Source organism: Pseudophryne corroboree, chromosome 5 (genome assembly GCF_028390025.1).
Source record: "Pseudophryne corroboree isolate aPseCor3 chromosome 5, aPseCor3.hap2, whole genome shotgun sequence".
NCBI lineage: Eukaryota > Metazoa > Chordata > Amphibia > Anura > Myobatrachidae > Pseudophryne > Pseudophryne corroboree.
Window position 1 is genome coordinate 634,012,937 of NC_086448.1, and position 13,001 is coordinate 634,025,937.

Consider the following 13,001-nt stretch of genomic DNA (forward strand, 5'->3'; position numbering starts at 1 on the left):
CAGCAGGCAAGGCTGATTTGAGGTAACGGCGAGGGGGAGTCGCCTCGAGATCTAGCTTGTATCCCTGTGATACTATTTGCAGAACCCAGGGATCCACCTGTGAGCGAGCCCACTGGTCGCTGAAGTTCCCGAGACGCGCCCCCACCGCACCTGGCTCCACCTGTGGAGCCCCAGCGTCATGCGGTGGACTCAGAGGAAGCGGGGGAAGATTTTTGATCCTGGGAACTGGCTGTCTGGTGCAGCTTTTTCCCTCTTCCCTTGTCTCTGTGCAGAAAGGAAGCGCCTTTGACCCGCTTGCTTTTCTGAATCCGAAAAGACTGTACCCGATAATACGGTGCTTTCTTAGGCTGTGAGGAAACCCGAGGTAAAAAAAATTCTTCCCAGCTGTTGCTGTGGATACGAGGTCCCAGAGACCATCCCCAAACAATTCCTCACCCTTATAAGGCAGAATCTCCATGTGCCTTTTAAAATCAGCATCACCTGTCCACTGCCGGGTCCCTAATACCCTCCTGGCAGAATGGGCAATTGCATTAATTCTGGATGCCAGCCGGCAAATATCCCTCTGTGCATCCCTCATCTATAAGACGACGTCGTTAATATGCTCTATGTTAGCAAAATAGTATCCCTGTCGAGTAACAATCTGACAGGGTAACAGACCATGCTGCAGCAGCATTATGCTGAGGCAATTGCAGGTCTCAGTATAGTACCCGAGTGTGTATATACAGACTTCAGGATAGCCTCCTGCTTTTTATCAGCAGGCTCCTTCAAGGTGGCCGTATCCTCAGACGGCAGTGCCACCTCTTTTGACAAACGTGTGAGCGCCTTATCCACCCTAGGGGATATCTCCCAACGTGACCTATCCTCTGGCGGGAAAGGGTACGCCATCAGTAACTTTTTAGAAATTACCAGTTTCTTATCGGGGGAACCCACGCTTCTTCACACACTTCATTCACTCATCTGATGGGGGAACAAAACACTGGCTGCTTTTTCTCCCCAAACATAAAACCCCTTTTTAGTGGTACTTGGGTTAATGTCAGAAATGTGTAACATTTTTTATTGCCGAGATCATGCAACGGATGCTCCTAGTGGATTGTGTATATGTCTCAACCTCGTCGACACTGGAGTCAGACTCCGTGTCGACCTCTGTGTCTGCCATCTGAGGTAGCGGGCATTTTTGAGCCCCTGACGGCCTTTGAGACGCCTGGGCAGGCGCGGGCTGAGAAGCCGGCTGTCCCACAGCTGTTACGTCATCCAGCCTTTTATGTAAGGAGTTGACACTGTCGGTTAATACCTTCCACTTATCCATCCACTCTGGTGTCGGCCCCACAGGTGGCGACCTCACATTTATCGGCATCTGCTCCGCCTCCACGTAACCTTCCTCATCAAACATGTCGACACAGCCGTACCGACACACCGCACACACACAGGGAATGCTCAGACTGAGGACAGGACCCCACAAAGTCCTTTGGGGAGACAGAGAGAGAGTATGCCAGCACACACTAGAGCGCTATATAATGCAGGGATTCACACTACCCACAGTGATTTTTCCCATATAGCTGCTATAATACACAATTTGCGCCTAAATTTAGTGCCCCCCCTCTCTTTTTAACCCTTTGAGCCTGAAAACTACAGGGGAGAGCCTGGGGAGCTGTCTTCCAGCTGCACTGTGAAGAGAAAATGGCGCCAGTGTGCTGAGGTAGATAGCCCCGCCCCTTTTTCGGCAGACTTCTCCTGCTCTTATAACAATAATGTGGCAGGGGTATTTTACACATATATAGCTTATTAGGCTATATTATGTGTGATTTGCCACTTTTAAAGGTACTCTAATTGCTGCCCAGGGCGCCCCCCCCCCCCCCAGCGCCCTGCACCCATCAGTGACCGGAGTATGTGGTGTGCACAGGGAGCAATGGCGCACAGCTGCAGTGCTGTGCGCTACCTTAATGAAGACCGAAGTCTTCTGCCGCCGATTTCCAGGACCATCTTCTTGCTTCTGGCTCTGTAAGGGGGACGGCGGCGCGGCTCCAGGACCGGACGATCGAGGTCAGGCCCTGTGTTCGATCCCTCTGGAGCTAATGGTGTCCAGTAGCCTAAGAAGCCCAAGCTAGCTGCAAGCAGGTAGGTTCGCTTCTTCTCCCCTTAGTCCCTCATAGCAGTGAGTCTGTTGCCAGCAGATCTCACTGAAAATAAAAAACCTAAAATTATACTTTCTTTTCTAGGAGCTCAGGAGAGCCCCTAGTGTGCATCCAGCTCAGCCGGGCACAAGATTCTAACTGAGGTCTGGAGGAGGGTCATAGAGGGAGGAGCCAGTGCACACCAGGTAGTCCTAAAGCTTTCTTTAGTTGTGCCCAGTCTCCTGCAGAGCAGCTATTCCCCATGGTCCTTACGGAGTCCCAGCATCCACTTAGGACGTCAGAGAAAGAGGATTTTGGTACTTACCGATAAATCCATTTCCCTGAACCCACACAAGGATACTGGAAGTCTCAGACAGCTGGGGTGTGAAGGATGCAGACCGGAGGTAGCATAAAGTAAAAAAAAAAAAACACGGGAAGGAACCAACCGTACCAACCCGTCAAACAGCAACCAAGGACTAATGACAAATTAACCAAACTGTTTGAACTAAATTTAGAAGAATGCGCGGGCTGGCAGTATCGAGGTGGGCGTTAAGTGTCCCCGAGTGGATTCAGAGAAATGGATTTATCGGTAAGTACCAAAATCCTCTTTTCTCTTTCATCCAATAGGGGACACTGGAGATCTTAGACAGCTGGGGACTTCCCAAAGATACTCCCATGGGCGAGAGTACTGTCCGAAGCCTGAAGTACTAAACTTCCAAAATTAACATCTCTAGATGCAAATGTATCAAACTTGTAGAAACGAGTAAACGTGTGTGCAGACGACCACGTTGCAGCTCTGCAAAGCTGGGTAGTGGAAGCTGCTCTAGCTGCAGCCCATGAGGCTCCTACTGATCTGGTGGTATGAGCACCTACCCGAAAAGGAACTCTTACTACAAGCAATATATGCCTGCTTGATGGTTAGCCGTTCCCATCTGGCCAAGGTATGTTTTGAAGCCGGCCAACCCCTCCTTGGGCCATCATACAGTGCAAACAAAGTGTCTGACTTCCTAATAGAAAGAGTAGCCCGAACATACACCTGTAAGGCTCAGACCACATCCAAGGACATGTCCCCCTCAGGCAATACTTGGAAACAGGGAACCACAATCAGCTGGTTTATGTGGAAACCCGAAACCACCTTAGGTAAAACCTCCACTTCTGTTACGGATCTCCACTCTGTCTTAATGAAAAACTAAGAAAGGACTTTTACATGACAGGGCACTTAACTCTGAGACCCTTCTTGCTGATGCTAAGGCAAGGAGCAGGACAGCCTTCCAGCTCATATACTTTAGATCCGCCCTTTCCAAAGGCTCGAAAACGGACGATTTAAAAAATTCTAGGACCAAATTTAGATCCCATGGGGCCGTGGGCAGACGAAAAGGTGGTTGTATTCTCAACACACCCTGAAAAAATGTCTGGACTTTCTACAAGGCCGCCCGACGATGCTGGAAAAGGATAAAGAGGGCCGAGACCTGTACCTTCAAGGATCCCAATCTCAAATCGCCATCCTTACCATTTTGGAGAAACCTCAACAGTCTAGTAAGGTGGAATTCTCTAGGATTCCAACCCTTAGGTTGGCACCAGTCCATGTACTTCTTCCAGATTCTATAGTAATGTGCCGCAGTGACTGGCTTCCTTGCAGATAACATGGTAGGAATAGCTGGTTTCGGGGTTTCTACGTCTCTTTTTCTACGTCTCTTAGTATCCTGGTCTCAAGAACCACGCCGCCAAACATAGATGGTTCAGATCTGGGTGAAGGAATGGGCCCCGTGACAACAGGTATTCTCTCTGCGGCAGTTTCCAAGGATCTTCCGCCAGAGGTGGTATTCATGTGACCGACGGTCACATGACCTCCCCCAAAATCCCGCCCCCTCACTATCCCGACGGGCGGCATGCCGACCAACGGGGACTATTTCCACTCGTGGGTGTCCACGAGACCCATAGAGTGGGAATAGGACCCGTGGTGACCTCAGCAAGCCACCGTGCCCGCAAGGCATTCTGTTGCCGGAATCGGTATGCTGAGGAGCGCAGCGAGCCCGCAAGGGACTTGCTGCACTCGCCCCTCCCCGCCGGGATCCCGGCATCAGTATGCTGACCGGCGGTCAGGAGACCATCGGTCAGCCATACCACACCCTCCGCCAGGAGTCCCCTCAGGTTCGAGTACCAACTTTCACTTTTTTCAACACTATTGGTAAAAAGGGAAACGGCAGGAAGATGTACACCAGTTCGTAAGTCCATGGAATCACCAACGCATCCACTGCCTCTGCTGCTGGACCTGCGTCTTGGCCACATATCTTGGCAGACGATGGATGTTCCGAGAGGCCATTAGGTCTATCTGCGGTAGACCCCACGGTTGTACCACTGCCTCAAATACCTGAGGGTGTGGACACCACTCTCCTGGATGCATATCCTGATGACTGAGGTAGTCTGCTTCCCAATTTTCAACTTCTGGAATAAAGACTTCAAGACAGGATTATTTTGCGCTTTTCTATCCAAGACAGAATCTTTGTGGCCTCTTTTAAAGCCATGTGGCTTCTTGTTCCTCCCTGACGGTTTATGTATGCTGTCGTCGTTACATTGATACATTGTCCGACTGCACTCTCACGTGCTGAGCCCATACCAGGTCTTCCGCCAGAAGAATTGCATTGTAAATGGCTCTTAACTCCAGTACATTTATTGGGAAACTGCTCTCCTGCGGTGACCATCTTCCCTAAAACGGATAGCTGCCCATTACTGCTCCCCATTCTCTGAGACTGGCATCTGTTGTCAAAATCTTCAAATCCCAGATTCCAAACCTCTTTCCCGCTGCCAGGTTCCTATGGACCGACCACCAAATTAACGAGGTCCTGGCCTGGGGCGACAAGTAAATCTTTTGGTGAAGAAGTAAAAGCATGCCTGCCCCCTGAGTAATCAGGTTCAGCTGAAAAGGTCTGGAATGTAGTCTGCCATATTGGATCGCTTCGAAGGATGCTACCATCTTTCCTAGAAGCCGTACACAAAGATGCAGAGAGACCGTCTGGTAGAACTTGACGTACCATTTCCTTGATGTTTCGAATCTTGTCTTCTGGGAGAAACACTTTCAGATGTATCGTATCTAAAATGAGACACAGGAATTGAATCCTCTACATTGGGTGCAGATTGGATTTTTTGAAATTCACGATCCAGCCGTGTTGAATCAGAAACGGACGAGTGATCTGAGCATCCTGGATCAACTGGTCCTCAGAGGGGGCCTTGATAAGAAGGTTGTCCAGATATGGGATTATCGTTACCCCTATCGATCTCAATTTCGCTACCATGACTGCCATGATCTTTGTGAACACTCTCGGGGGTGAGGATAGGCCGAACGGTAGAGCTCTGAGCTGGTAATGAGACTTACCCACTGCAAACCGTAAATAGGCTTGTTGTGGGGTCCAAATTGGGAAATGGAGGTAAGCATCCTTTATGTCCATCGACACCATGAACTCTCCTTTCTCCAGCCCCACAATAACTGACTGTATTGATTCCATCTTGAATCTGTAAACCATCAGGAACTGATTTAACACCTTTAAATTGAGGATTGGATTGACAGACCCATTCGGTTTTGGCACTACAAAAAGATTTGAATAAAATCCCGTTCCTCTTTTAGAAATCAGGACAGGCATAATTACTTTCGTCTGTAGTAACTTTTGAATAGCCGTGTCTAATGCCCTCGCTCTTTGAGGACACAGAGGAAGGCCTGTTGTAAAGAACTGACTGTGAGGGTGGTTCAAAAAAATCTATCTTGTAACCTTGGGAGATAATATTGTTGATCCAAACTTCTGGTGAGGTTTTGGCCCAGGTGTCCTGAAACCTTTCCAACTGTGCGCCCACCATAGGAGACCCAAGGTGAGCTGGGAGACCGTCATGCCAAAGTCTTGTCAGCAGGTTTAGGGTCCTGTTTTCGGGTTATGGACTGAGAACGGCCTCTGCCTCTGTTTCCATGAGCTTGACCGCCAAAACCTCTTCCTCTAGCACGAAACGATGGAGACCGTAATGATCTGAACACCGGACCAGAGTAATTTCTTCTGACTGGTGGCGTGGCTCTAGGATACGTGGTACGCTGAAAAGTTGATTTTCCCGCTGTTGCCTGTGAAATCCACTTGTCTAATTCCGGGCCAAATAAAGTTTTCCCTACAAAGGGGATCGCCTCCACTGCCTTCTTGGAATCTGAGTCCACTTGCCATTCTCTGAGCCACAGAATCCTTCTCGCCGATATACCCGAAGCCAAGACGCGTAACGTTATCCTGCTCGCATCCATTGTAGCTTGGCAAATGTATGTGGCTGACTCCAGGATATGCTCCGCTAGTCGAACTCTCTCTTCCTGGCTGTTATCTTCCGCCACTGCCTGAACGATTTGACCAGCCCATGCTACAACAGCATTATTTACCCAAGCACTGATAATCGTAGGTCTTTGTGATGCTCCTGCAGCCACAAAAATAGATTTTAGTGCCGTATCCAATTTACGGTCTGACACATCCTTTAGTGTAGTCACATTTGGTATCGGTAAGATTGTCTTTTTTGACAGTCTAGCCAGGGAGGCGTCCAAAATCGAAGGTACCTCCCACTTAGACATGACCCCAATGGGCAGTGGGTAATTAGCCGTGAACTTTCTGGGGATCTGAAAGCGTCTATCTGGCTGCTTCCATGCTTCCCCCATTTGATCCTGGAGTGTCTGAGGAATTGGGAAAACAGCAGCTTGCGGTTTCTGAGACTCAAATAGATCAAAGACTTCTGGGGGTAAATTTACTAAGATGGGAGTTCTATTTAAGATGGGATGTTGCCCATAGCAACCAATCAGATTCTACTTCTCATTTATCTAGCACCTTCTAGAAGATAATACCTGGAATCTGATTGGTTGCTATGGGCAACATCCCATCTTAAATAGAACTCCCATCTTATTAAATTTACCCCCTGGTTCCTTAATCTCTTCTTCCTTGAAGTTAAGGACCTGTTTTACCACTTCAATAAGGGATTCTAATCCCTTAAACTCCGCATCCTCCTCCTGAGGACTGACATCAATTATTGCTTCTACTGATTCTCCCTCCTTTTCATCCACTATGAGACCCTCCTCAGACTCTTCCTGTAGGAGAGGGAGGGGTCTCTTTACCGCCTTACGCACATTCTTTTCTACCTGTGCGGGTGGAGTAATTTTAACTAGGAATTCCTCCATAGTTTTGGAAAAGCCCGCAGCCCATTCTAAATGTTGCTTGCGGAATTCCGCCATTTCCTTAGAAATATATGCCTGGGCATTTTCCCATGACCCGGATGGACCACTGCTCCCAGGTTGAGCGTCCATTCCCAAACATGTGTCACACCCCCCGAAGCTGCCAACATCGGTGCTCTTTTTAACACATTTTGAACATACATAACAAGTTTTTGTGGTCTTGGTTGGTGTTTTACACATGTTAAAACACTCAAACACTAATCAGCAGTACTTTCACCCTATTAGAATAGGAGGAGAAAGACCGTAGGGATATAGGGAGCAATGAAGAATTTGGAGTCACACAGCTGGAATTATTATTAAACACTGAAAAAATCAAATAGAAAAAATGTAACCAGCCCGACGTTTGCAACCCTCACACCACCAACTGTTGATACAGCTTGAGTTGACCGGGTTGAGAATTCTGGTGCTCCTCCTCCGCAGGACCTGTCAGCAGATCCCTTGGAAGATTAAACATGTAGTTTTAGATCAATTGTATTCAGAAGATCTCAGCAGCTGAGTCCTATTAAAACAGTTATCCCAACAGCGCCAGTAATGCCAAATCTATTGTAAAGAATAACCATACTTCTTAAGCCTCTAATTCCCCTTCTGTGACCGGACTCTAAACACGTCCGCCCCCTCAGAGATGGAAAAGCCCGCTAAAGCTGCGTGCCTAACCAGAGCATCAAAATGGCCGCTACTGATTTTGTTCACATCACAGCCTGTCTGTCAGCGCGGAGACTCTACCTTGTCCTCCGCTTCACTGTTCTAAATTCCGCGTTAGTACTCACTGCGATGCTGCTCTCTGATCTTCTGGGAGAAATGCAGGGGGCAGATGTATTAACCTGTAGAAGGCATAAGGAAGTGATAAACCAGTGATAAATGCAAGGTGATAAATGCACCAGCCAATCAGCTCCTAACTGTTAATTGACATATTGGAGCTGATTGGTTGGTGCGTTTATCACCTTGCACTTATCACTGGTTTATCACTTCCTTATGCCTTCTCCAGGTTAATACATCTGCCCCCAGATTCCTTCCACCGGGATCTTTGTCTCTCCTATACTTGAAGTATAGTTTAGGGAGCCTTCACCTTCCTTTCAAATAGGCTGGATCCACCCCATATATATATATAAGAAGCAAAAATAAATTCTTTATGGAGCAGGAGCTCCTTTCCTCTGCTGCTATCTCCAGCACAATTTTTTCAAACTGGAGGGATGGGGGGGGGGGGGGGCTGAAGGTGGAGGAGCCAGCTGTGCATACATTTTTTTTTTTACATTGTGCTACCTCCGGTCTGCAGCCTTCACACCCCAGCTGTCTAAGATCTCCAGTGTTCCCTAGTGGATTAAAGCGGAAAAAAAGAGCTGAAGTGAGTAAAAAACAAAAAAACCAAAAACACATAACTAGAGGAGATAAATATACAACAGATAAAAATGTTCTTTTTGCAAAGTTACATTCACACAAGCGTTTTCCCTGGCCGCACTGGCTCAAGAACAATGTTACAATCATAGTAACTTTCACCATTTTAGCCACTCACATTCACTCCTACACCCATCCATAATGACTGCACTAGATGGGCTTGTGTACTAAGAAGGGTCATCCACAGGGGTGTAGTATGGTTTGCCGGCGGCCGGGCTCCCGGCGACCAGCATACCGGCGTCGGGAGCCCGACTGCCGGCAAACCAACAGCGTGGCGAGCACAAATGAGCCCCTTGCGCTATTTTATTCTCCCTCCAGGGGGGTCGTGGACCCCCACGAGGGAGAAAAAGTGTCGGGATTCCGGCGCCGGTATACTGTGCACCGGGATCCCGACAGTCGGCATACTGAAGACCACCCATCCATAGGTCACAACAAAAATGAAGCAACAGCAGCAATAATTCTTAAACAGAGGAAGCTTCAGATATGAGTGTGCAATTGTTTTACACAGATAAAAATGCCATATAAGAAATAATTAAAATATAATTAAACAATAAGCCAAGGTTAAGATATTCACATAGAGGCTAATTTAGTGTTAGAAGAAAATCCATTGATTGGGGGCTAAATTTACCCAAAGGCCAACTCAAAAAACTCGGTGTACAAACGGAGCTGTACAGCATGTGAGAGTCGGCAGCAGTTGCCCTGCGTGTAAAGAAAAGTTTGCATTTACACCCCTTGCGGATTGCTCAGCTGTAAATTACGTACCTGGAAAAAACGTTCATCTACCTCTGAATTTGCCCCATAGTTTTAGACAGAGCGAATACAAAAATATTGCACAGCCTCTGCCCAGGAATGCGCACAATCTCCATTAGGATTACTTACCATCTGCAAAGCTTTGGCCAATAAAATACTCCATAGCTACAATGCTTTGGTTCCCTTTGTGCGGCTCTGGGCTGGTGTAGTTGATGGTTGCGGTAACGTTTAGAAACTCTGACTGGCGAGGGCTGCAGGTCAGCTCACAAAACAAAGTCATTAAATTATAAAAACAGGAAGGGCACCTGCAAAGACAGAGAGATATTCATCTGGTTTATTTCACAAACATCTGAAATTGATGACCATGCTTATATCTATGCACCGCACGCCTGCATATATGTAATGTTTACGCTCTCTATACTTTACTGCAGTACTTAATATTAGGGGGTGTACAGCACCTCTACATAGCTACTATATTCTCTCAGACATCTCCCCAAATATAACTATGATGCAATCTTCTGTATATTTATCAAAACTACTTGCGGTAAAAATATGGGCCCCCATTTATCAAGCCTTGGAGAGTGATAAAGTACCAGCCAATCAGCTCCTAGCTGTCATGTTAAATTTTTGTTTGAAAACCGACAGTTAGGAGGTGATTGGTACTTTATCACCGTGCTATTTCTCACTCTCCAAGGCTTGATAAATCTTGGCCATGATGTTATTCGGCTTCATTAAAATAACACAGTGATAAAAGAACAGACTAAGTATCGTATGGCTATGATTTAAACCAGAAACTCTTCATACATCAAGATAACCAATAAAACACAAAACACAGTGACTGTACACGCTTAGAATAGGACAGGATGTCAAAAAGACTGTTATTAGTAGGCCGAGGGTAGAGTACTTTGGGATAGTCTTTTCTATACAGAAAAAAAACAGGGATTAGTAGGAAACCAGTGATCTGTTGCGGTGGCCTCCTGTAGTTTCCACTAATGACAATTACCAAGACCATCAAGCACAAATTCCAACAGGCCCCACATACCTGGACAGGAACTGCAAAGGGAGCTGTAAGTTGTTTTTCAAGGTATTGAGTTGTTGCACATCGCAGCACAAACTGTCATTGCCATAGTCTAGAGATGGACACAATTGCTGCAGAAAGTATAAAAAATATACAAATAAAGAATATAGCGTAAACACAATCATTTTGTTTTATTTTATTCTGATCTAATAAATTTATATATTTCAACCATAAATACTGACACCCCAGGTCCCATTTAAAAAAAATGTAATGAAAAAAGGGGCCACAGAAGTGACACAAACTAATAATTAATCTAATATGATAAAAAGTTATCTTATAATAGTTCCGTATTTTTGATACTGAAATTATATTGTTCTGGATTTTGTGTAGCACTTGTAATGCTATGAAATAGAGATGATGTTTGAGTTCCAATAACGATTATTCTAAGGAAGTGGTTCCCAAACTCGGCCCTCGAGGACCCCCAACAGTTCACGTATTCCAGGTCTCACAGAATCATCAGTTAAATAATTTGCTCCACCTGTGGATCTTTTAAAATGTGTCAGTGAGAAATGCATACACCTTTGCACCCCTGGGTGACCTGGAAAATGTGAACTGTTGGGGGTCCTTGAGGAACGACTTTGGGAACCTCCTATAAACTTAAGCTGGCCATATACCAACTTATTGGTTGATTGGAATGAAAATCTGGTAATGGACGGGAGCAAATGACAATCAGCAATGTGCTCCCAAACCCCAGAAAACAAACAGTAATAGTCATTCAAACAATTTGGTTAAACTGTTTAATAAACTTGTCTGGATGACAATTTTGGCCAATTTCCGGGGTTTGGGAGCAAATTGCTGATTGTCATTTGCTCCCGTCCATTACCAGATTGGGTGCAATTATTAAGATGACACAACATTTGTACCACCCTTGTGCCATTTTCTACTCTATTCTGCATCATATCAGCCAATATTCCCAGCAATTTGGCTAGTGTTTGTGAGCATTAACATATCTTAAATCAAGATTTGGCAGTTTACCTGAAGCAGCTCATGACCCTCCTCCGGTAAGGGTATTGGGGGTCCAAGGTATTCACAGTTGTACCGCTTGCCCGATTCCGATTCACCACATTCTCCATACCAGACACAGTGTTGGCCCGATACCTAAAATAAAACATACAAGGTTGCATATAGAAATAAAACTTTTATAATCAGCATTTAATAAAATGAAAATGTAGACCAAACTTTTAGACTGAAATCTCAAATTCGTTAACTATGACAACTTTGTTTAAAGAATAATTTTAGGAGACTTTAGAAATCCTCTCTCCCACTTTCATTTTCTAAGATGAACAACATGAAAATGCACTTAATAACATATTTAATAAATAAATATACTTCATATATTAATTTTAAATAAATACTATTATTTAGGGTGTGTACACATTTTTTTACTTTTACCCCCAGTGTGTGTTATTCGTATATAGATTTTAGTTTTTAGACAGAGGCAAGATAAAGGTTTCACCGTTTTTATGTACAGTAATAATTTAAAAAATAAGATTTCACTTACCGGTAAATCTATATCTCGTAGTCCGTAGTGGATGCTGGGGACTCCGTAAGGACCATGGGGAATAGCGGGCTCCGCAGGAGACTGGGCACTCTAAAGAAAGATTTAGTACTATCTGGTGTGCACTGGCTCCTCCCTCTATGCCCCTCCTCCAGACCTCAGTTAAGGAAACTGTGCCCGGAAGAGCTGACATTACAAGGAAAGGATTTTGGAATCCAGGGTAAGACTGATACCAGCCACACCAATCACACCGTATAACTCGTGATAAACTTACCCAGTTAACAGTATGAACAATAACAGAGCATCAGATAAACCCTGATGCAACTATAACATAACCCTTATTTAAGCAATAACTATATACAAGCATTGCAGAAAAAGTCCGTACTTGGGACGGGAGCCCAGCATCCACTACGGACTACGAGAAATAGATTTACCGGTAAGTAAAATCTTATTTTCTCTAACGTCCTAGTGGATGCTGGGGACTCCGTAAGGACCATGGGGATTATACCAAAGCTCCCAAATGGGCGGGAGAGTGCGGATGACTCTGCAGCACCGAATGGGTCCTCCTCAGCCAGGGTATCAAACATGTAGAATTTTGCAAATGTGTTTGAACCCGACCAACTAGCAGCTCGGCAAAGCTGTAATGCCGAGACCCCTCGGGCAGCCGCCCAAGAAGAGCCCACCTTCCTTGTGGAATGGACTTTCACCGATTTTGGATGCGGCAATCCAGCCGCAGAATGAGCTTGCTGAATCGTGTTACAGATCCAGCGAGCAATAGCTTGCTTTGAAGCAGGAGCACCCACTTTGTTGGATGCATACCAGATAAACAGCGAGTCAGTCTTCCAGACCCCAGCTGTTCTGGTTACATAATTCTTCAAAGCCCGGACTACGTCAAGCAACTTGGAATCTTCCAAGTCAAAAGTAGCCGCAGGC

General features: G+C 45.8%; 1 protein-coding gene across 1 annotated transcript in view; it reads right to left on the bottom strand.

Moving 5' to 3' along the window:
• Positions 1–13,001, bottom strand: part of NPC1 (NPC intracellular cholesterol transporter 1) — a 132,271-nt gene that overhangs the window by 73,817 nt on the left and 45,453 nt on the right. The window contains exons 2-4 of the mRNA XM_063923594.1: positions 11,546–11,668; positions 10,535–10,641; positions 9,622–9,797 (exon numbers count right to left, since the gene is read on the bottom strand). Coding sequence (XP_063779664.1) covers positions 9,622–9,797; positions 10,535–10,641; positions 11,546–11,668 — 406 coding nt within the window. The remainder of the gene's footprint in view (positions 1–9,621; positions 9,798–10,534; positions 10,642–11,545; positions 11,669–13,001) is intronic.